This window comes from Nasonia vitripennis (assembly GCF_009193385.2).
Source record: "Nasonia vitripennis strain AsymCx chromosome 5 unlocalized genomic scaffold, Nvit_psr_1.1 chr5_random0002, whole genome shotgun sequence".
Lineage (NCBI taxonomy): Eukaryota > Metazoa > Arthropoda > Insecta > Hymenoptera > Pteromalidae > Nasonia > Nasonia vitripennis.
Window position 1 is genome coordinate 417,875 of NW_022279652.1, and position 24,901 is coordinate 442,775.

Consider the following 24,901-nt stretch of genomic DNA (forward strand, 5'->3'; position numbering starts at 1 on the left):
CTTGACACACGTTTTGGGGCGCCATTTATAACACTCGGTTAATACTTTCCTGCCGTGTTATAACCAGGGCCAGAAGGGCCCTGTTTATTGTAAATTAACGTCGGGCGTGCAGAAGGCACGGCTCGGCCGACTCAGATCATGCATGACGAATATCGTTCGCTCTAGGGATGCTCGCAGGACTCACAACAAATCCGCGTATATAGTAGCGCGAGCTACTCGTGTGGATAGCGCAGCGAGACTAACTTTAGTCGCGGTTCTCCCGGCCGTCGGCACATCGTTGTCATATCTCGCCAACGCTGTGCGGCCAGGCGGCAACTGCGCTACCTATGCTCTCACTTTCTCTGTCTCTATCTTGCCTCGTTTCTCGTTCTCGCTCGTTTCGGAGCTCGTTGGCAGCTTGCTGAAACAATAATCTTATTACAATTAGTATATGATTAGCCGTTAGACATTTGACGTGCACTCGGCCGTCACAATACATATATGTATATATATATATATATATATATATATATATGTATGTATATATATATATATATATATATATATATATATATATATATATATATATATATTTAAAACTTGAATCAATGTTGTTCATGCTGTGTGGGTATGTGCGGGCCTATCGCTTTGCTGCCGCAGCCACTCGCTGAGTTACAAATATAGTTATAAAGCGAGCGTATTGCTACATATATATATATATATATATATATATATATATATATATATATATATATATATATATATATATACTCGCGCGCCCCTACTCTGCCACTTTACTCTAGTTTATACTGTTGCTGCCGCTGGCTAGTAAGGCCGCTGTTCTTCTGCTGCTACTATCTGCTCAGCTGTGGCCCGGAGTCTTGACGTGTAGATGTCAGAATGCAAGTTTACTTTGGCATTTTATAAGATCGACATCATCCTGCTTCCTGCTGACAGCAAAATTGATACTTACCATCATACTGATGAATAGCGTGCTACTATCGGACAGTCGCAGCTGCGGCATCGATGAAATTCGCAGGGGTTATCCTCGTCGCTGTTCTTGGAATCAAACGTATGAGTATCTATGGGGCTGGCGTAACATCAAATAGTATCTCAATCGCCGTGGTAAAAGAAAAAATAATAATGCGCAAATGGCAAATCAGATAGACGAAATGCTCAAGGGCAAGGTAGACTGAGATTCTCATCACAATCGTAGGATCATAGAGATAACGTAAGAGAAAGTTAATTTTTACTAGACCTAGTTTCTTTTCAGTCACGGATATTTTAGGAAATACCTTTTTATGATTAATAGAGAAGATACACCCGGATGTGAATACACATCCGAACAGGACAACGTCAGGCACACATTTTTTGCTACCCTTACCGAGTTGTAGGACGTAGAGTATTGGAGTTTATAATAGGGGTGTTCACGGCTAATACAGCAGATAAAACAATGCTTGGCGATTCTCTGCACGAAAAACAATAACGGATATTCACAAGACTTATTACCACCAGAATAGCATAAAAAAGGTGACCCCCCAAATCAATGCGAAGGCAGCTACCGAGGGGACTGTCGTCCTACACGCGGATAATAACCAAAAAACAATAAAATTAGAGTAATACATAAGGTTCAAGTAAGCCACGAGCCAAAAAGATTGGCAGCATTTTACAATGTACCTGCGGAAACGCTTTATAATGGTAATAGGCACCTTAATAGACACTAGTATACTATAGAATTTTTGTAATAGTATTGTAATAAATAACGTACTCGATTATATTACCTTTATACTAATTTTCTTTGCTATTGCTTCTGCTCCACTTATTAAAGATTTTGGAAGGGATGACATTCTAGCGGCTGCGATTCCATAATATTCGACGTTAGAAGCCCCAATTTTTAATTTATGCGTATATATTAAATTGATACTTGTCGAGATTTTTGGGTGGCAATCAAAATGTAAACTGCAAAAAAAAAAATAAAATTTTTTACTTAAAATAGTTTTACAGTAAAAAGTAATGGAAATTAAGAATAACTTAATTGCTATAACAAAATTTATAGCAATTAATAACAATAAAATTTTACTGTAACAATTGTCTTAGCAGTCGTTATAGTATATTATATTATATCGCACAGTATGCAGTAAAATATATAGCGGATGATAGTCAAGAAGTTCAAAGGAGCACAACATTTTATAACATTAAAACCTTTAATGAATCATAGAAAACCGATTTTTTTATCGCTTATTTTGATCGGAAATTAACCGCCAATGTTCTTATCACCGTAAAATGTTTCGTGTCCAAGTGATATGTAGAATTCTGAAATAAGATTTTAAAATTAAAACTTTTTGCAAGCTTTCGTCTATTAACTTAAAATTAGTGTATTTGAAAAAGAGCTAACCGACTTCGACGTACAAAACAAGTACTATACATTTTTCACTTATTTTACTTTCAGCACATGTACTTACAGATCTTTTTAAGAATACACACGTGTTTTACGTATCGTTTACTTTGAAGAGAAAAGTGTTCTATTAACCCAACTTAACCGAATTGTTCCTAAGATCCAATAGTCAAATTTGATCACGTTAAAAGTGAATCATTTATTAGTAGTAGAGGACGAGAGTTAACTCAGGAATACTGTGAACACTATCAAACAAAGTTTATAAATACCATTGTCAGGTACAATAGGTCCTCAAAGGCCAAAAATCACAATTATCATTATTTCAGCTACCGCAGACTTACTTCAGTTTTGGGCTTCATAGGACACTTTTTTCTTAATGGATCTACTTTAAACACATATGTTTATGGAATGAGTGTGGGAATTTCAAAAAATTTTAATTCAAGAAGTTGTCTACAAGTTAGACGGTTGAGAAGAGGCTAGTCAACGGCAGACATAAGGAGACGCTAACTCCCATAAGAAGAAGAAAACTGAACCATCGCCTGGTTCTGGTGGCTACTTTTGTTAGTTAGAGTCAGTAGGATTCCATTTTTCTCTCTCTCTGTCTCGCTCTCTCTCTCTCTCTCTCTCTCTCTCTCTCTCTCTCTCTCTCTCTCTCTCTCTCTCTCTCTCTCTCTCTCTCTCTCTCTCTCTCTCTCTCTCTCTCTCTCTCTCTCTCTCTCTCTCTCTCCCATCTCATCTACGCGGATGACTTGCAAAGGCTATAGCCGGGTTACTATGGTGAAATGGCCCCCTTGGAAAATGTATATATGTTATATACCATTCGATGGGGGATAAAAAAAAACTCCCATAGCCAAATTTTTAGCTCTCTGCCTAGTGCGCATGCGCAGTAACGTCGATAAACGTGTTTTTTTGATTTTATTTTTTTCTGAAGTCCCTATAGGATAAAAATTTTTTTAAAAATTCACATTGGTGTATTTTTATGTCATGAATAACTGCAATTTGGGATTACATAACCTCAAATATCGGATCTAAAAAAATTATTAAAGTTTTCAATCGATATTTTGACCCCCTTGTTTTTGAGGTGCAACTTTTTAAGTAGACTTTTTTTGTGTACTTTTTCTCGTTCTTTACGATGGCACTAACGTTTTTTCCTTAAAAATGGTGGCACAACTCGATTTGAGCCAAAAACTGATTTTTTTGCCATTTTTTCACGTTTTTAGCTGGTTATGTTACAATTTAGTTACTAAAGTGACTCCTTTTGAGTAGTTTTGCATTTCTTCCCATGAAAACATAATCAAATGAAATATTTTGTTCGCTCCAAGCCGTATTTTTTATATTATCTTACGTTTTCAATGATGGTCTTATCAGAATTTGAGGTAATAAAGGGTTTCTCTCTATATATAAAAAGAATATCGCCTCTGTCAGTGTCTGCTTTTCTCTTTAACCTAAAAATGCCCTCATTTGAGTGATTTAACGCCGAAAAAGGCCATTTTTGGTACCATGTAACCCAAAACTAACCTAAAAATGTCATAATGCAAGGGTTTTCACGCAAAAAAGCCTGTTTTTAGCTAAACATAGCCTTGAAATCGATCGTTTGAGGGTACTTTTGGCGTCTTGTGGTCTTAAAAAGGCCATATTTTGCTTATCTGCCTCTACTTAATTGATTATTCAAAATCTATTGACAGTAATAATTATCAGGTAAAAAGGAATTGAAGTTAAGTATGTTCAATTCGTACAAAGTATAATTTATTATCTTCATAGGCTATTTAAAATAAATTATGGAACGTATACAAGTAGCTTTTTAAAAATAACGAATGTTCACAATAGAAAAAATGATTCACTCATCATTGTCACTATCTTCATCAATACACACTTCAATTTGATCATTAAGAAACATTTTAGACAGAATTTCAGCTGGTCGTATGATTTTTGATAAATATCTTCCATGTGAAAGATAATAGATTATGGCAGCAATATGCGCACAACATCCTATAGTACGGTTACCGTTAGCACAATCACAACAGTGTCTTAAGATGCTAGAATAACCAATACCATTTGGTTTATACTCAACGAAACATTTGTATTGTTTTCTGTTAATATGCCTGGATTGAACTTCAAGTTTGAGAATATTGTTAGTCTCTTTTGAATATCCAATCTTCAAATTATTATCTGCGTCAAGCATTTCCGCTAAGTAAGATATTGTCTGTTTAAGCTGATATGTTCCTGTAAACAGAATTTTCAAATCTTTTATTGTTAATTCAGGAAAGTCTGGTAAATCATCCGAAGTTATTATTTTAAATGGTAGTTTCCGACGACTCCATCTTTTGTCTGCTACTAAAACTGCTAATGTATTTTCAACATTTTTTCTAGATTGCATAGCACTAAATATTTCATCTTGCATGTCTTCATCAGAATCTAGGCGTTTGCCAAACAAGTTATTTAAGTAGCAAGAAATTTTACAATAAGATCCAGTATTTTTCACCATTTTATTATCAAGTTTGTGATCTAATAACCTATATTTTTTCTTTTGAACTCCGTGCACTGCTTCAACAACCCATCGCAGTTTTGTCGTGAATCTTGTTTCATTTGATTCTTGCGTAGAAAGTTGAGATTTTGAACCTTTGAGTGCAGGCATCAAAACAATATAACCCATATTTTCTAATTTTTGTTTAATGTCCCTGAAACCTCTATCCAGTATAAAAATGTCCCCTTGGCGAAGAAGTTTCTGTAAAATATTCTGCTTCTATTCCAATATTTCAATCAGTATTGTAGCATCATTTTTATTTGCAAGATATGGACCTAACTGGTCAACAACATAACCATTAGTAGTACATATAGTAAATGGTTTAGTCAGAGGAACTTTTTTTTGGCCTGAATAAGATTTTCTTTGGTACTCGTTATTAGAGCTTTTTTCATGCCTTATATAAGTACCATCAGCAATCAAAATAAGTTGTTTACCAGGATGTAATTTCTTTGCCATATTAGAAGTTTGATTTTCAATCAATTCATTTCTGTCTACATTTTCTAATCCAAAGTGTTTTGGTAGTAAATCTTTTTCGAAAGATAATAATACTGATTGACAAAAACGAGATACTTGTTGTTCGCTTTCAATGTCAAATATTGTAGAGATGAGCGAGTTAGAATTCCCAGAGCGCATTTTGAATAAAAATACGACAATGGCTTGTGTCGCTGTCCTTACACAGGAATTCTTCAGAGAAGTGAGTTGATCTTTAAGATAATTAATATTTTCCCACGTTAATCCCGTAAAAACTTTCAATTTTTTTTCAGGCATGGAAAATTCAGCTACTGTATCTAATAAAGTTTCGTCTGCTTTCATTGATAATTGACTCAAAAATTGTAGTAATTCATCAATATATACCGTACTTGTAGTGGAAAAAATATTAATTTTATTTAGTTCATCTTCATAAAATCTTTTTTTAATTAAATGTGTGCAACAGCATCTATTGCCATGTGGAATAAAAACATTCATTTTACTATAAACTTGAATTCGGGCCTCTAAAGGAACTAATATATTATTAGTCTGTTTTTGGTACCCACAAACAAAGCAATATTTACGTGCCGCAATCGTCCTTTGAATAAGTAATTCCGTGGTTGCTCGTACTTTTTGTTCCTTTATTGTGTATACAGATGATTGTGTACTTTCCTGAGATGATGAAGTGACAGTTAGCTGAGAAAATGATTCAGAAACATTTGAATCTTGAGACGAAGCAGTTGCTGGAACATTAACCTTTTTAGGTTTAGAGCTTGATATGTATTTGGCTAATCGCTTTCTACATGAATCACAAATTACATCATGGATGTAAATATCTTTATTTGATAATTGTTTAGCATATTCGATTTCAACTTCAGATTCGATTTCCTTTTCTCGACCAATTGATTTTCTAATATAAATATTACACATGGCACATCTTCGATCATCGCGTTTCCTGATGTTATCTGACTCTTCATTACTATTAGATGCCATATTTATTTAACCATGAGACAAGAAGATCACTTCTGAAATAATAAAATATAAATATTTTACAATACATTTAAAAATGCTGTTAGTTAGTTTTTAAAAATCTAAAAAAATTGTTTGCCTTTTTTTAAATTAAAAACTAGAATGAATAATAAATATTACAAAAATATTATAATCTAAGTTCTTGTATAATCCAGTTTTCTCAGTAGCTTTACATGAAAAGTAAAAAAATAATATTGCCTAGTAAAAGTGAAATAAGTTGTATTTCATTTATAAGTTTTTTAAGCAAATAATTTTTTTTTGTCATAAAAACTGTATTGAAGTGCTTGCACCTAGTGATTTTATAAAATCAACAAACCTATGAAATTATTATATTCAATTTGTTTTTTTGTAAAAATATGTTCTTGTATCTAGACATGAATAATAGTGTATTTTAAAATAAATAAATAATGTTGTTTTTAATGATGTTTCATATACGTATGTGTTTAAAGCATAGGTTAGCTTGTGTTTACTTTATTCATTTTACATTTTTTTAACTTAAAAGTTAATTGACAATTAATAAGTTCGCATCCTATTAGTTCTATTTTTCATTTTTATTATTTCTCATGTATTGTTTTTATGTAAAACCAAATATTTTTTCTCATCTCATAATAATTAACTATAGTAAAAATCACATCATATATAGTCATATGCAGATATTTATGTGCATTTTTTATTATTTTGACAGTATTTTATACATAAACAAATTAATTATTGTTCAAGACTTTCTATATTTTATCAATTTAATCATACTTGTATAATTAATATACCGCATTACATCAAAACATGCAACTCATCAATCGTCAAATCCGTTTCTAGCAAAAGTTTATTGTCATATTTTATTCAAATGTTTTTCCTTCTTAATTTTATTTAGTTAATAGTTTCAACAAGTTTATGTTTAACTAATTTCTCATTTTACTTTATGTGATTAGCCTAAATTGGTTAAGTTAAATAGATAAAGACTCGTTCCCCTTACATGCATTGTACGTATATCTATATCTATAGGATTGAAAATTCATTTTTATTAATTACTTTTTTGTTAGCTTATTGATTTAAAATCTGATTGCTATTTTTGTTTGAGGATATGATCGGATCTTTATGCGAGTACTAAAACAGTTTATAATTTAATGTTGGTTTAAACTTTTGATTTTATGCAAGAATTTAATAACGTACACAACATGTTTTTCTTATTTAGCGTATAAAAAGGTCTAATAATTATCTGTTATTATTATTACATTATTATATTATTATATTATATTATTATATTATTATATCATATTATTATATTATTATATCATATTATTATATTACTATATTATCTGTCATTATTTTTGATACAATTACTCTTAATACTACAGAATTTATAATAAAAATTTTATTTTTCTACCCATTAATAAGTCTTACTCTGCATATACCGGTAAAATACAAGTGTATTTATTATAAATACATGGGAGATTTTTTATTTATCAGTAGGTTGGTTACAGTATTTTTTTCAAAACTCAAAGTGTCGGCATAAAAATAACATTTTAGATATTAATAATAGGTTTTGATTTTAAAGAAGTTATTTAACAAAATATTAATTTATTGTGTAATATGTATTAGAAATACATATAACCCTAATATCAAAGCATATAATCTGTGATGTCAAAACTTTTGAAAAACTTTGTTAAATCTTCATTTTTTTAAAAGATATGTAAAATATATAGTACTCACTTTAAATATACAAGATTGTTAGTTTTGAAGTAAACAGCAGAAAGATTTAAAGTAGCCGCGTCAGCCTTCGGTTCCAACTAACTCCAATGTATTTGAAAATAAATACTTAACTACTTTATTATTTTTTCTAGTATTGCTATCAATTATCAGTCAAAAGCCGAAATAGTAAAAAGAAAAATCGAAACAATTTTTATTTGCTAGATTTTAATTTACTTTAAAAGTTATAAACTTATACTAACAGCGTTTTCACCATTCACTTGTATTAGTATATTATGGAGAAAGTACAATTGAGTCCGTCGTCCCGTACCGACCTCGGGACATACCGTCTGAAATAAGCTGTTTTTACGCGATTGGCTAATTCTGTATCGTCGATTGGGTTATCGAACAGAATTAGCCAATAATATAAAAGTGACTTATTTCAGACGGTATGTCCCGGGGTCGGTACGGGACGGGACGGGACGTATTGTACTTTCTCCCTTATATAGACAATTGTAAGAAAAAAAAAAAATTAGTTTTGAATAAAACAATGTTGGCCATTGGTTTGCGCATCGTTTAATTAATTAAGAAATCAAAATACTTTATTTGTTTATGCTCCTGATAATTCTTAATTTTATGATTGACCATTCACTACGCAGATCGTCTGCATTGCAGCCGCCGCGTCAACCGCGCGGCCAAGCATAACCTTTTATTATAAATAAAAATAAACAATAAACAAAAAAGTGCGACAGAGACAATACTTTCGACCAATCACAGAACGTTTAAAAAGAACATAACATTAGCCATCAGTTTTATAATAAGGTGATATCACAATTCTGATAAGACCATCATTGAAAACGTAAGATAATATAAAAAATACGGCTTGGAGCGAACAAAATATTTCATTTGATTATGTTTTCATGGGAAGATATGCAAAACTACTCAAAAGGAGTCACTTTAGTAACTAAATTGTAACATAACCAGCTAAAAACGTGAAAAAATGGCAAAAAAATCAGTTTTTGGCTCAAATCGAGTTGTGCCACCATTTTTAAGGAAAAAACGTTAGTGCCATCGTAAAGAACGGGAAAAAGTACACAAAAAAAGTCTACTTAAAAAGTTGCACCTCAAAAACAAGGGGGTCAAAATATCGATTGAAAACTTTAATAATTTTTTTAGATCCGATATTTGAGGTTATGTAATCCCAAAAAAATTGCAGTTATTCATGACATAAAAATACACCAATGTGAATTTTTAAAAAAATTTTTATCCTATAGGGACTTCAGAAAAAAATAAAATCAAAAAAACACGTTTATCGACGTTACTGCGCATGCGCACTAGGCAGAGAGCTAAAAATTTGGCTATGGGAGTTTTTTTTTATCCCCCATCGAATGGTATATAACATATATACATTTTCCAAGGGGGCCATTTCACCATAGTAACCCGGCTATAGCCTTTACAGTCAATGCCACCTCGAAGAGCTCGATTCTTTATCAAACAAGATGAGTGCCAATGCTGAGAGGATTACTGGTTGGGCTGCACAGAATAAGCTAAAACTTAATGTTGCTAAAACTAAAGCAATTGTCCTGGGCTCTCCCTACTACATAAACGCATTACCCTCAACAGCTAACACTTTCATTAACATACGGGGTGCCCAGGTCAGCTTTGAATCTTCCGTGCGTAATCTGGGATTGGTGCTCGACTCTAAGCTTACGTGGAGGGAGCATATTACACAAGTGTGTAAGCGTGCTCACACGCTAATGTACAGGCTTTACTTTTGCAGGAAAAGCACCAATCTCAGGTTGCGCAAGCACTTAGTGCAGGCCCTCCTGTTTCCTCTTATAGACTATTGTTCTCTCGTATACTGTGACCTGACGCAGGGACTCGACCTAAAACTTCAGAGACTCGTGAATACAGGAATTCGGTACATCTATGGTGTAAGATGAGATGAGCACATCTCCCCATACAGGCGGGAGTTGCAGTGGCTAACCACTGCCGGACGCAGAAAGTATTTCACTGCTTGTTTCCTAAGAAAAATCTTTAACACAGCCGTACCATCATACGTACTGGCATACTTTGACTTCCGCGTGACACTTCGGCCTGTTAGGGGGGAGGTGATACCTCTGGATATTCCGACATTCGCGACGGAGACGCTGAGGAACTCGTTTCATATCAGCGCCTCATACCTATGGAACAACCTACCATCTCACATTCGTAACACTACATCTGTCTCAGGTTTCAAGAGACTAGCTAAAGAGCACTTTCTCGAGCTTGAAAATACAAACACTTGAATCTCTTGTACACATTCACGCAAACGCACACACTCACACACTCTCGCTTAACCCATCTTCACATTATCATACTATCACAATACACATTTTTGCTGTACTACTACTCCTGCTGTACAACATATTGTACCCCAAATAAATCTAATAAATCTAAATCTAAATCTCTCTCTCTCGCATTCTCTCACTCTCATTGGGCATCCGTGACCACTTTTTAAAGAAGCAATGGCTCAGACCGATGCGCATCTGGTCGATTATGTTGATTTTGCTGTTGGCGTTATTCGTTATTCTGCATCTGGCTTGCGATTGCCCTAAAATTCTATTCTTGTATGATGTAATTGAGAAATTAGTAATAGAAATTTTTGCGTTCCTATTGCATCAGTAAATGTGCTGGTCGACGCTCTAGTTTTTCATCCGTATAGGACTCTAAAGTTTTTATTTTCTTCACTAGACTTAAACTTTGTTCCAATGGCAGAGCTGATAAAGATGTTGTACAAGGCCAACTTAATTTATAATTACATCGTAACAATAAAAAATTCGGATTGATATTCTGGATGGGCATTGGAACGAGTTGGCATTGAAGGCTAGATTTATCCTAGTTATTTCCCGTCGCGGTGAAAACATTCTTTTATTCTACCCACCCTAAAAAAGGGGAAAACTGGGAAGTAGCAAACTATAGACCGATCTCAATGATTAGCTGTTTACCAAAGCTATTTGACGCTTTCTTATCTAAGGAATTGGCGTCGAGAATTGTTTCCAGGCTGACCCAGCAGCAACACGGTTTCATGGCAGGCCGTTCTACTGTAACGAATCTACTGGTTTTTAATGACTTTATCTCAGAAGCTATTGATAAATATCTTCAGGTGGATGTCGTTTACACGGATATGTGGAAAGTGTTCGATTTCGTTAATCATAAGCGCCTTTTAATAAAGCTTCGAAACTTTGGTGTAAGCGGCAACCTATTGCTTTTGATACAATCGTATCTAGCGAATCGCTCGCAGGCAGTCAGATTTGATGAGTCAATATCTGAGTCGGTTGTGGTAACGTCAGGAGTTCCTGGGCCCTTTGCTTTTCTGTATTTATATTGACGACCTCGTTCCTTTAATAAAAAAGTCAAACATTTTGCTTTACGCTGACGATGTAAAAATTTATTGTATCGTTGGATTGGATAAGGATGCGATTGGCCTTTAGAATGATTTGGACGCATTGTCTCGCTGGTCATCGGATAATGGGGTAGATCTTTATGTAAATAAATGATCTGTTATTTGGTTTTCTAAATGTACGTTTCGTCTGATCGCGAACTATAACATTGGTGGCAAAGATCTTCCTAGAGTCTCTTACGTAAATGACTTAGGAGTAATATTTGAAAGTGCTCTTACGTCTAAGCAACACATCGAGACAATGGTGTTCAAGTCCTTCAGAATGCTCGGTTTTGTTAAACGTTCAATGGTAGACTTTAAGAATTGTGACTCTATTAATCTATATCGTTCGCTGGTCCTCTCCAATCTGATGTATGCTCCTCAAATATGGCGTCCTCACACCAAGATTTTGATGGATAGAATCGAATCTGTCCAACATGCATTTTTGAGATATGCTGCATACAAACTGGGTAGACCGTTGCACAGATTCTGTCATAAGTACGGTCATATTGCCGAAACTTATCAGCTCCAAACCGTGAGTTCTATTCATTAAGTTCAAGACTGCACGATAACATTTAAAATCATTCATGGTTTAGTGGATTCCAACAATCTGCTGGGAAGATTTTCGGCACGATCTTTGAATTACTTAGGCGTTTTAGGAGCCTTCAGGAGGAAACTTCGACTGTCCACATCTAATACGGGATTCTTTAGTTTCATAAATTGTATAAGACGACAGTGGAACCTACTTCCTCAAATGGCAAGCAACAACTACGCGCGTTTTTCTTGGCCTATCGCGTTTACATGGCGCATCAACGTTTACATTAGGATCATTTGATTGCGCATTATCGCTAGTAGTTTTCTCTTAAAGGTCTTCATCGGTGGGTGATTTTCCTCCATCTCAGTAGCATTTCAAGTCGACGACTTGGATCTTCTCGAACACCTCTCAAGTGTTACTTTCGAGTCTGTAGATATCCTGACCCAGGCGAGCAGTGATTTCAAACAGTCCGCCATACTTCGGAGATAACTTGGTATTAATGCCTTGAATGGCTAATGACAAAATGCGATTACGCTTCTAGACCAAGTCGTTGATTTTAAATTCGACTTATCGGCGTCTCGCGTTATAATATTTCGATTGTCGTTCTGTTACACGTTGCGCTCATTTTGGGGTAATACTTGTTCAATATGGCATCCATGTGTGGAAGCGAGTACACACGTACAGTCAGATTTCCGCACCATGACTACTGGACTAGACCAGTCACTGTTGGATCTTTGTATTATCCCGGCCTCCAACATCGTTTGCACTTGAGCATGCATTTCTTCCTCTAGCTTCTTTGATACTGGATAATATCGTTGTTTAATAGGCCTCGTGGACCATACATTTATAGCATGTTGAATCAACGTCGTGCAACCAAACACTGCGTATGGGTCACGTCTGCTAAACCGATGGCCACAAGGGCATTAGTCACTCCATCCGTAAGAGTGGGAAGTTCTAAAGGGACTGAGTTCTCTATTCTCTCAATCTTTAGTCGATTTTCTCTAGGCAGAAGTATTGCATTGAACACCCGCATAAAGTCAGTCCCAAGGATACATTCTGAGTCTATCTGACTCATAATCATGACTTTTAAGTAGCAGCGATGCCTAAGGAGATCAAATGGCAACTCTACATGACCGTAAATTGGAAATAGATATCCATTTTCGGGCTTCGCACATAGCCCTGTATACGGAATCATTGATTGGCCAGAAGCCGAAGCTATACCAATAGGGCCAATAGCAGTGCAGGAGGCCCCTGAATCACCGAGGGCGCGCAGTCGAAATCCACCAATTCCAACTTGAGTTCACCAGCGACTACAGTCTATATCGGAAGAGGAATTTTTTTTTAGCAGCATAACTTCGTTACCTCCCGTCTGCCATGAAGATGAGTTTGAGGTCCCTTGGGTGTCCCCGGGAAACGTAGAGACCCCTTCTACTGTTTGCCTTGACTGTTGAGCTTTTTTCGCCTTCTGCGATCATTCTGGACAGAACTTCTTATAATAACCGGGTCAGCCACAGCAATAACACTTGACTGGAGGCTTGGCTGGACCGTGGCTTGCTTGACTCGCGTTGTAATTACTAACGGGCTCATGTCATGGTTTGCTTTTATCCGGCACTTCTTAAATGATAACCAAGGATGTACTTTTCGGCGGACTGAATAATCTTGTTTTGTGTAAGTCAGGACGCGATTAACGTCTCTGTCGTGTACATCGTATGAAAGATCCCAAACTTCCGGTTCTATTAGTTTATATTAAATTAATGTTAAGCTAGATTTGATGATTTATGATGCTAAATATGTGTAAATTGGAAAGATCCCCAAACTTCCGGTTCTATTAGTTTAAATTAAATTAACGTTAAGCCAGATTTGATAATTTAGTAGCTAAAACAAACGTCGATAGTCAACTAATCCGTTAACAGATGTTTTCGAATGCAGACTCTAGATGGAGCTGCCTCGACCTTGATATAACTATTGCGGATTTGCCCGAATCTCAACATGCTGCCGTCTGAATGAATATTTTATATGTAAGTCAGCACGTTATTTAGGTCTCTGTCGTGTACATCGTATGATAGATCCCAAACTTCCGCTTCTATTAGTTTATATTAAATTAACGTTAAGCCAGATTTGATAATTTAGTAGCTAAAATAAACGTCGATAGACAACTAATTCGTTAACAGATGGTTTCGAATGCAGTCTCCAGATGGAATAGACTCGACCATGAGATAACTATTGCGGATTAGTGCGAATCTCAACGCGGAGAAGGACTGAATAATCTTTTTATGTGTAAGTCAGGATGTGATTCACGTCTCTATCGTGTACATCGTATAAAAGATCCCAAACTTCCGGTTCTATTAGTTTATATTAAATTAACGTTAAGCCAGATTTGATGATTTATGATGCTAAATATGTGTAAATTGGAAAGATCCCCAAACTGTCGGTTCTATTAGTTTATATTAAAATAACGTTAAGCAAGATTTGATAATATAGTAGCTAAAACAAACGTCGATAGTCAACTAATTCGTTAACAGATGGTTTCGAATGCAGACTCCAGATGGATCAGACTCGACCAGGAGATAACTATTGCGGATTTGCGCGAAACTCAACATGTAGACGGACTGAATAATCTTTTTGTGTGTAAGTCAGGACGTGATTCACGTCTCTGTCGTGTACATTGTATGCAAGATCCGCAAACTTCCGGTTCTAATAGTTTATATTAAATTAACGTTCCGCCAGATTTGATGATTTATGATGGTAAATATGTGTAAATTACACATGTCCCGTATGCTAAGATTTCTCAAATATTCCGTAGCTAAAAGAAACGTTGATAGTCAACTAATCCGTTTACAGATGATTTCGAATTCAGACTCCAGATGGAACAGACTCGACCAAGAGATAACTATTGCGGATTTGCCCGAATCTCAACATGCTGACGGTCTGAATGAATGTTTTATATGTAAGTCAGCACGTTATTTAGGTCTCTGTCGTGTACATCGTATGATAGATCCCAAACTTCCGGTTCTATTAGTTTATATTAAATTAACGTTAAGCCAGATTTGATAATTTAGTAGCTAAAACAAACGTCGATAGTCAACTAATCCGTTAACAGATGTTTTCGAATGCAGACTCTAGATGGAGCTGCCTCGACCTTGATATAACTATTGCGGATTTGCCCGAATCTCAACATGCTGCCGTCTGAATGAATATTTTATATGTAAGTCAGCACGTTATTTAGGTCTCTGTCGTGTACATCGTATGATAGATCCCAAACTTCCGCTTCTATTAGTTTATATTAAATTAACGTTAAGCCAGATTTGATAATTTAGTAGCTAAAATAAACGTCGATAGACAACTAATTCGTTAACAGATGGTTTCGAATGCAGTCTCCAGATGGAATAGACTCGACCATGAGATAACTATTGCGGATTAGTGCGAATCTCAACGCGGAGAAGGACTGAATAATCTTTTTATGTGTAAGTCAGGATGTGATTCACGTCTCTATCGTGTACATCGTATAAAAGATCCCAAACTTCCGGTTCTATTAGTTTATATTAAATTAACGTTAAGCCAGATTTGATGATTTATGATGCTAAATATGTGTAAATTGGAAAGATCCCCAAACTGTCGGTTCTATTAGTTTATATTAAAATAACGTTAAGCAAGATTTGATAATATAGTAGCTAAAACAAACGTCGATAGTCAACTAATTCGTTAACAGATGGTTTCGAATGCAGACTCCAGATGGATCAGACTCGACCAGGAGATAACTATTGCGGATTTGCGCGAAACTCAACATGTAGACGGACTGAATAATCTTTTTGTGTGTAAGTCAGGACGTGATTCACGTCTCTGTCGTGTACATTGTATGCAAGATCCGCAAACTTCCGGTTCTAATAGTTTATATTAAATTAACGTTCCGCCAGATTTGATGATTTATGATGGTAAATATGTGTAAATTACACATGTCCCGTATGCTAAGATTTCTCAAATATTCCGTAGCTAAAAGAAACGTTGATAGTCAACTAATCCGTTTACAGATGATTTCGAATTCAGACTCCAGATGGAACAGACTCGACCAAGAGATAACTATTGCGGATTTGCCCGAATCTCAACATGCTGACGGTCTGAATGAATGTTTTATATGTAAGTCAGCACGTTATTTAGGTCTCTGTCGTGTACATCGTATGATAGATCCCAAACTTCCGGTTCTATTAGTTTATATTAAATTAACGTTAAGCGAGATTTGATAATTTAGAAGCTAAAAGAAACGTCGATAGTCAACTAATCCGTTAATAGATGGTATCAAGTGCAACTCCAAATAGAACAGACTCGACCAAGGGATAACTATTGCGGATTTGCCCGAATCTCAACATGCTGACGGTCTGAATCAATGTTTTATATGTAAGTCAGCACGTTATTTATGTCTCTGTCATGTACATCGTATGAAAGATCCCAAACTTCCGGTTCTATTAGTTTATATTAAATTTACGTTACGCCAGATTTGATAATTTATGATGCTAAATATGTGTAAATTGGAAAGATCCCCAAACTGCCGGTTCTATTAATTTATATTAAATTAACGTTAAGCCAGATTTGATAATTTAGTAGCTAAAAGAAACGTCGATAGACAACTAATTCGTTAACAGATGGTTTCGAATACAGACTCCAGACGGAACAGACTAGACCATGAGATAACTATTGCGGATTTGCGCGAATCCCAACGCGGAGACGGACTGGATAATCTTTTTATGTGTAAGTCAGGACGTGATTCACGTCTCTGTCGTGTACATCGTATGAAAGATCCCAAACTTCCGGTTCTATTAGTTTATATTAAATTAACGTTTAGCCAGATTTGATAATTTAGTAGCTAAAACAAACGTCGATAGACAACTAATTCGTTAACAGATGGTTTCGAATGCAGACTCCAGATGGAACAGACTCGACCATGAGATAACTATTGCGGATTTGCGCGAATCTCAACGCGGAGACAGACTGAATAATCTTTTTATGTGTAAGTCAGGACGTGATTCACGTCTCTGTCGTGTACATCGTATGAAAGATCCCAAACTTCCGGTTCTATTAGTTTATATTAAATTAACGTTAAGCAAGAATTGATAATATAGTAGCTAAAACAAACGCCGATAGTCAACTAATTCGTTAACAGATGGTTTCGAATGCAGACTCTAGATGGAGCTGACTCGACCTTGAGATAACTATTACGGATTTGCGCGAATCTTAACATGCTGACGGTCTGAATGATCGTTTTATATGTAAGTCAGCACGTGATTTAGGTCTCTGTCGTGTAAATTGGAAAGATCCCCAAACTGCCGGTTCTATTAGTTTATATTAAAATAACGTTAAGCAAGAATTGATAATATAGTAGCTAAAACAAACGCCGATAGTCAACTAATTCGTTAACAGATGGTTTCGAATGCAGACTCTAGATGGAGCTGACTCGACCTTGAGATAACTATTACGGATTTGCGCGAATCTTAATATGCTGACGGTCTGAATGTTCGTTTTATATGTAAGTCAGCACGTTATTTAGGTCTCTGTCATGTACATCGTATGAATGATCCCCAAACTTCTGGTTCTAATAGTTTATATTAAATTAACTTTCCGCCAGTTTTGATGATTTATTATACTAAATATGTGTAAATTGGAAAGATCCCCAAACTTCCGGTTCTATTAGTTTATATTAAATTAACGTTAAGCCAGATTTGATAATTTAGTAGCTAAAAGAAACGTCGATAGACAACTAATTCGTTAACAGATGGTTTCGAATGCAGACTCCAGATGGAACAGACTCGACCATGAGATAACTATTGCGGATTTGCGCGAATCTCAACATGTAGACGGTCTGAATCAATGTTTTATATGTAAGTCAGCACGTTATTTATGTCTCTGTCATGTACATCGTATGAAAGATCCCAAACTTCCGGTTCTATTAGTTTATATTAAATTTACGTTAAGCCAGATTTGATAGTCTAACTTCACAGTCTAACCACTCGGTCAAACTGCACGCAGCTAACTTAACGGTCTTACCACTTTTTGGGCTGAAGAAAAATTAAGCAAGTGATTTCAGCATTTTTGTTCACCTGCATACTTGTTTATTATGTTAAAGCTGGTTTATTGCTGATATTTTGGTTTAAAATCATAGTTTGGCATACCAGTATAAACATTTATCAAAATTAGCTGGTTACATGAATGATAAATAATTTATTTCCTTAATTGAAAATTCGAGAGACCAATATAGAAGTAAATAGTGTCACGGGCGCCGCGGCGTCGTCTGCTTCTCAAACTCGCCTTCGTGGCGCTCCCGCGCCACTTGATTAGTTTATCAAACTCTTTTGCGTTTTGTAATAAAATTTAATGTTGTCAAACTTGGGAGTTTTTCATTGTTACAATTATTTCTTAAGCCAAACGTTTTTTAGATGAATTCTCGAAGTAATGATTATTGTATCTATAGTAACATATTTACAGTCTGGAATTCCATTATAATACTATTTGATACGATTTAATGAATTTATCAAAAAATCTAAATTTAATAATAAATATTATTCTAATTATTATTATTATTTTTCATTATCATTGCTATTATCAGTATTACTGTTATTATTGCTATTGCAATTATGCTTATTCTTATTATTATTATTATTATTATTATATTACTATGATAATTTTTGTTATTGGTAAAAATACATAAAAGAATATTAATACTCGAACTTCATTTGCAATTAAAGAACACGTTGTTATTGAAAGGGAATTTTATATGCATTCATTAGTTTAATGAATGTTATCGTACATTCAATGATAATTCCACAGATAAATGTCTTTCACTCATAAAAGTTGTTGACAATATGTACGAATCAGTATGTTCTTTTTTTAGATTGTTTTCATCGAGTGTTTACCTCAGCTGCCTGTGTTATTTTTTAGGCAGTGAGTGAGTTTTGTGGATATTCTAGTTCGATGCCGGAAAGTACGAATAGTACGTCTTTTTGTTTGTCAGTGGTATCATACAGTTGTAGAAAATTTTCTTTAGTGATTTTATATAGATTTACATTATTCAATTTCAAAGTGAATAAAAGTTGAATAAAACCAAAAATAGAGTTTTCCGAACATCACAAAGTGGAACGAGAATTCTTGTCCAATGCATAAATTAATGATTTGATTCAATTTACATTCACTCGTTTTATTCTGGTAGAAATGTAGCAGTCGTGCCTTACATGCAAAAACACAGCTTGTATAAATTTTACCGCTTGTTTTCATTTTAGATTGAAAAATGAAAATTAATCCGTTAAACGTTCTAAACTTATTATTAGCATACTTTCAAGCGTTAAACATACCAGATAGTGTCACGAATTATCACGAAACAGAGTTGGCCGAAAAAATAAAAGAAATTTTAATAGATGCAACACATGATTTCAACGATGTAGAAATGATTACTGATGACTCTTTGGATTTTCAAGAAGAGTATAAAGACCATAATGTGGAAATAATTGATGATGAAGTGCAACATCATTTTCCTGATCCGGATATAGCACCAACAAATCAATGTACAGCAGATAATGAAGAACTAGATTTTGAATCCAAAAAAAGAGCTGTAGAATTTTGGAGAAGTAGCAAAACGAAGCAAAATTTAAGTCTCAAAACAGTGCAAAACAGATTCAAAAAAGTATCATCTATTAGTCAGCTACGTCGTTGGGCTGATTCAATTAATAAAGGTGGCACGTATAGAGAAAAAGTAGCACAAATTTGTCAGTATACCCTGGATAATTTTCAAGCAGCTCTCGACAGTGGTTCAATTATCCATGATGAAGATATAATTCGATGGGCCTTACAAGCTAAAAAAGAAATTGGTTTTGATGATATTAGATTCAAAGCTTCTAAACATTGGTTACTCAAATTTAAGCAAGCACACCGAATAGTTTCTAGGAAAATAAATAAGTTCATAACAAGAAAAACACTAGAAAGTAGTGTAGAACTTACGGCTAAAGCTGAAGCATTTATCGATGACGTTAAATCGTGTATACCAAGGATTGGACTCGAAAATTTGTATAATACAGATCAGAGCGGATTTCAGCTAGAAATGCATTCTGGAAGAACATTAGCAGTAGAAGGAGAAAAGTAAGTGCAATGTCTGGTACAGTCAATTTCAGCAACAACGCATAGTTATACTATACAGCCACTAATATCAGCTACTGGACAACTGTTGTCACCGCTATTTCTTGTTTTAAAGGAACCAAGTGGCAAGTTTGGCCCTATTGTAGAACAAAACATATTTAGACCAGAAAACGTGTACGTGGAAGCATCCAAATCTGGAAAATTAACAACAAGTAAGGGAACTAATAACAATTTTTACATTGTAATATCGTTGATCAATTAATTAGTAAGTCGCTTAATTGCAGATCACTTCAAAATCTGGTTGGAAAAAATATTTTATCCCTATGTAGGCCATCACTCAATACTATTACTTGATTCTTGGAGTGGTCATTGTGACAAAGTTATAGAAGAAACAATGCCACAAAATAAAATTATTAACATAAAAAAATTCCAACTAGAACCACAGGAAAAATACAACCACTTGATGTATATGGATTCCGTATTTGGAAAAACTTTGTCCGAACATTTTCTGATAATGTAATGTTAATGGATCATGATATGAATTTACATGTGAGAAATAATATAATTAAACTTCAATCATTGGTTCACAACCAACTGTCTTCACCGAGATATATAGATTTGTTTAAATATTCCTGGTATAAAAGCGGTTACGTCAATGAAAAACCAGATAAATTTGATAATCCTATAGATTTCAGTTTTGGAAAGTCTTGTGCAACACATTGTGAAATAGAAGGGTGCACAAACATTGCAATTGTACGATGTGGTTGGTGCAAAAAAGCATTGTGCTTTAAACACTTTTATGAGGACTACCATTATTGTAAAAACATCGTAAAATAATATATTTTATGCTCAATACAAAAAATGCACTATGGCAAAAGATAAAAGATTGTAGATTATTATTATACTCTAATATTATAAACAAAAATACATTATAAGTTGAATTTACAATAAAGGAATTTCAATAACATTCTGATAACAATTTCTACGGAAATTATAAAACTGCTTCACACACAGAATTTTCTTGTTTACAAATTTAGGAATTTGAGGTGGTTTGGTTAAAAAGCACAACCATTTAGCCTATTTGTTCTTTAGGGGTTTAGGGTTTAAGGCTCTTTAGTTCACATGTACAGGCTACAAAGATAACACATTTATAACAAGTTTTTATGAAAGTTAAATTTTTTTTTCGACATTTTCGTCCACCACATTGGTTCCGCCATTTTGAATTTTCAAAATCTGATATCAGATTTGCAAAGAGCGATCTCGAAAACCCTTATATACAAACCTTCTACAAAATATTATGTATTGAAGTATACTTATAGTTATTTTGTGTTAGGGGTGGTTTACCCCCTAAAGGGTAGTATCTATGAAAAAATCGAAAAACTTAATTTGTTTATTATAGATGTTTACAAATTTTTTCCAATTTTTTTAGTCGTTTAAAACTTTTTTATTATATAAAATTTTTTTTCGATATTTCCGTCCTATTGGTTCCGCCATTTTGAATTTTCAAAATCTGATAACAGATTTGTAATCAGCGACCTCGAAAACCTCTATATACAAACTTTCTACGAAATATTATGTATTGAATTACATATTTACAGTTATTTTGTGTTAGGGGTGGTTTACCCCCTTAGGGGTAATATTTATGAAAACACCGAAAGACGTCAACTAAATTTTGTTATTAAGGATGTTTAAACATTTTTTCCAATTTTTTTTAGTCGGTTTAAACATTTTTATTATAAAATTATGCCAAAAAATATATGTTTTCAACCCCTAAAAAATAGGGGATGCTACTCTTACTCTTCAAATCACCATGAAATACTTGCTCTTTTTGTAAGAAATAACCTCCAATTTGTTTCATTGAAAAATATTCATTTTAAGCCGAGATATTTAAAAAAAACGCTTTTTGGGGGTTAACTTTAGGGGAGGTTTTTACCCCTTAAAAGTGAAAATTAGCCGATAAAAAAAATACGTGTCTCTTATTTTTTTATGTTCTACAACATATATGAAAATCATCAAAATCGGTGAGTTCGGGTTGGGTACCTTTCCTTGTTAGACTTTGTTATCGGCCAATCTGTACAGCTAGACACCGCCATCAAATGACTTTTACACCTAGATACCGAACACGCGGAGTGCACAACCTAGAGCTCAACATTAGCCACCCTGTACACCTGGACTCCGCCTTCAAATAATTTTGACACCTTCACACTAAAAACCATCGAGCGCACTACCTAGTTCTCGTCGTCGGCCACTCTGTACACCTGGAAACCAGCCTTGAAAGATTTTTACACCTACAGACTAAAAACCTAGGAACACACTACCTAGAGCTCGTCATCGGCCACTCTGTACACCTAGATACCGCTCTAAATAGTTTGTATACTTAGACACCAAAAACCACGGGGCGCACCACCTAGGGCTCGTCATCGGCCATTTTGTACACCTAGACACCGCCCTTGAATGCCTTTCACAGCTAGACACGAAAAACCACGGAGCACACCACCTAGTGTTGGTCATCGGTTACCTATTACACCTAGACACCGCCCTTAAATGATCTTAATACCTAGACACCAAAAACCACAGAGCGCTATACCTAGACCTCGTCATCGGCCACTCTGTACACCTAGATAACGCTCTAAATAATTTGCATACATCTAAGTAGTGAGCTTCGTGGTTTGTTATCGGCCAATCTGTACAGCTAGACACCGCCATCAAATGACTTTTACACCTAGATACCGAACACGCGGAGTGCACAACCTTGAGCTCAACATTAGCCACCCTGTACACCTGGACTCCGCCTTCAAATAATTTTGACACCTTCACACTAAAAACCATCGAGCGCACTACCTAGTTCTCGTCGTCGGCCACCTTGTACACTTAGACTCTAAATCTTAGGATTTTTATACCTAGATACCACAAACTATGAAGCGCAGCACTTAGACCTCGCCATCAGCTACTCTGTACACCTGGACACCGCTCAAATGATTTTTATACCTATACACCAAAAATCACGAAGCGCACTACCTAGTCTCTCTTATCGGCCACTCTGTACACCAAGACACTTTCATACCTAGACTTTCATACTAGACACCAAAAACCACGAAGCTCACTACTTACAATTAGACTTTGTACCTGAAGGATTAGCCCGCGCGCTCGCACTCTCTATCCCTCTATCTCCTATTGCCGAATTCGCATGTGTTTTCTTTCGCGAGATATATAAGATCAATCTCTAAGGCAAAAGTAGTTTTTTAAAAGTGAAAACCTCGACAAAAAGAAAGACTAATAAAAGTAGCGAAATCTATAAATATAAAAATGTCAAGTAAATGTTTTTTATTTGCTAAACGCATTTAGATATTTTTCTGGGAAGCTAATTTAAACTTTAATTTTATCTTAGCACGTATAGCAAAAAAAAAAAAGAATTACTTGACATTTTTGTATGTATTGATTTCGCTACTTTTATTAGTTTCTTGCCTACGTTTTTATTTATTTATTTATTTTTTTTCAAATTCTATTTAGGGTCAATGATTAACACTTAAATTGTGTCCGGTTATAGACTTCTTCTCATTTGTAATTCCGGCACTTTTGTGATAATTTTCAGCCTTTTCTTAATTGTCTTAATGTAAACTTTTGTAAAATGTGTTTGATTTTATTGGTTTGTAAATTCTGAGCTTCAAAATTCGCTTTGTCTGCATGTAATGAGATTGATCATAAATGCAAAGAAGAGTTTTGTGAGGTTAATTTAAATTCTTTTAATTACAATAAAAAAAAAATAATTCTAAAGATGATTTCACAGTGAAATTACGTGTTTTACGTTTTCTTTTGTTACTTAGTGCCAAATTCACAGGCGTCAATCTGATTTTTTTCGTTCCTAGGCGTGTGATTTACTTGAAATTTCCTAATGTTTATTGTTTTAACGTGGTCTAATGAATAGTTGACAATTTTATGCAAATTAATTTTCTTTATAATAATTTGAGAACATTCATGTTCTTATTGTGAATCCTTACACATGATTTTTAATATAAAAAGATGTTAGTAGATTTAATGCAATTGACTTTACTCCGCTTTTGTTGTTTGGGTACACGCCTCTATGCCTTTTTTTGATCTTACAATATTAAGACTTTGACACTGATGTTTAAAATAAAAGGATTTGTTAATGTTTGTCTATTATATTCACTATTAATTTAAATATATTCGTGAACGCTTTGAGTGCTCTGAGCTACACCTCTGCTTAAAAGTTTTCAAATATTATAATATTCTTGTGTTGCTTTTACAGAAGTTGTGAAGGAAATCTGTCTCGAATCTCTCAAATTATGTTCTATCCTGGGAGAAGTCAAACTCCAGCACTCTGGAGCAGTGTCGATTACACCCTAGTTCGACCCTGGCAACTGTTCGTCAGTGCACTACAGTGCTCACTCATCAACTAGATTATTTTAAGGATTTTTGTGGATATTAATGGTTTTTAAAAGTGCAAATTTTCTAACTAGCCCACCCCTAAGTGCTTTAAGAGCGATTTTTGTTTGTGTATAAAAATGTGGTCAAGGATATTTAGTATAATTTGAAAAAGTGAAATGTTGTGACTTAGTGTTTTAACGAAAAATGTACACAAACACGAATCCTTAAAATGTTTGTGGAAGTAACAGTGAAGTGGGTATTAGTTTTTTCTGTGGTTTTTTTTGTAAAAAAAAACTTTTGTTTTCCGGACAAGGTAAAGTGTAGTTGTTTTCACTTGGAATCGACAGGGTGTTTTTAGCGTTA

General features: G+C 34.6%; 1 protein-coding gene across 1 annotated transcript in view; it reads right to left on the reverse strand.

The window, feature by feature from the left end:
- Window positions 1-24,901, reverse strand: part of Msh4 (mutS homolog 4) — a 462,579-nt gene that overhangs the window by 31,670 nt on the left and 406,008 nt on the right. Inside the window, 1 exon segment of the mRNA NM_001159771.1 lies at window positions 1,761-1,938. Within this exon segment, the coding sequence (NP_001153243.1) occupies window positions 1,761-1,938 (178 nt within the window).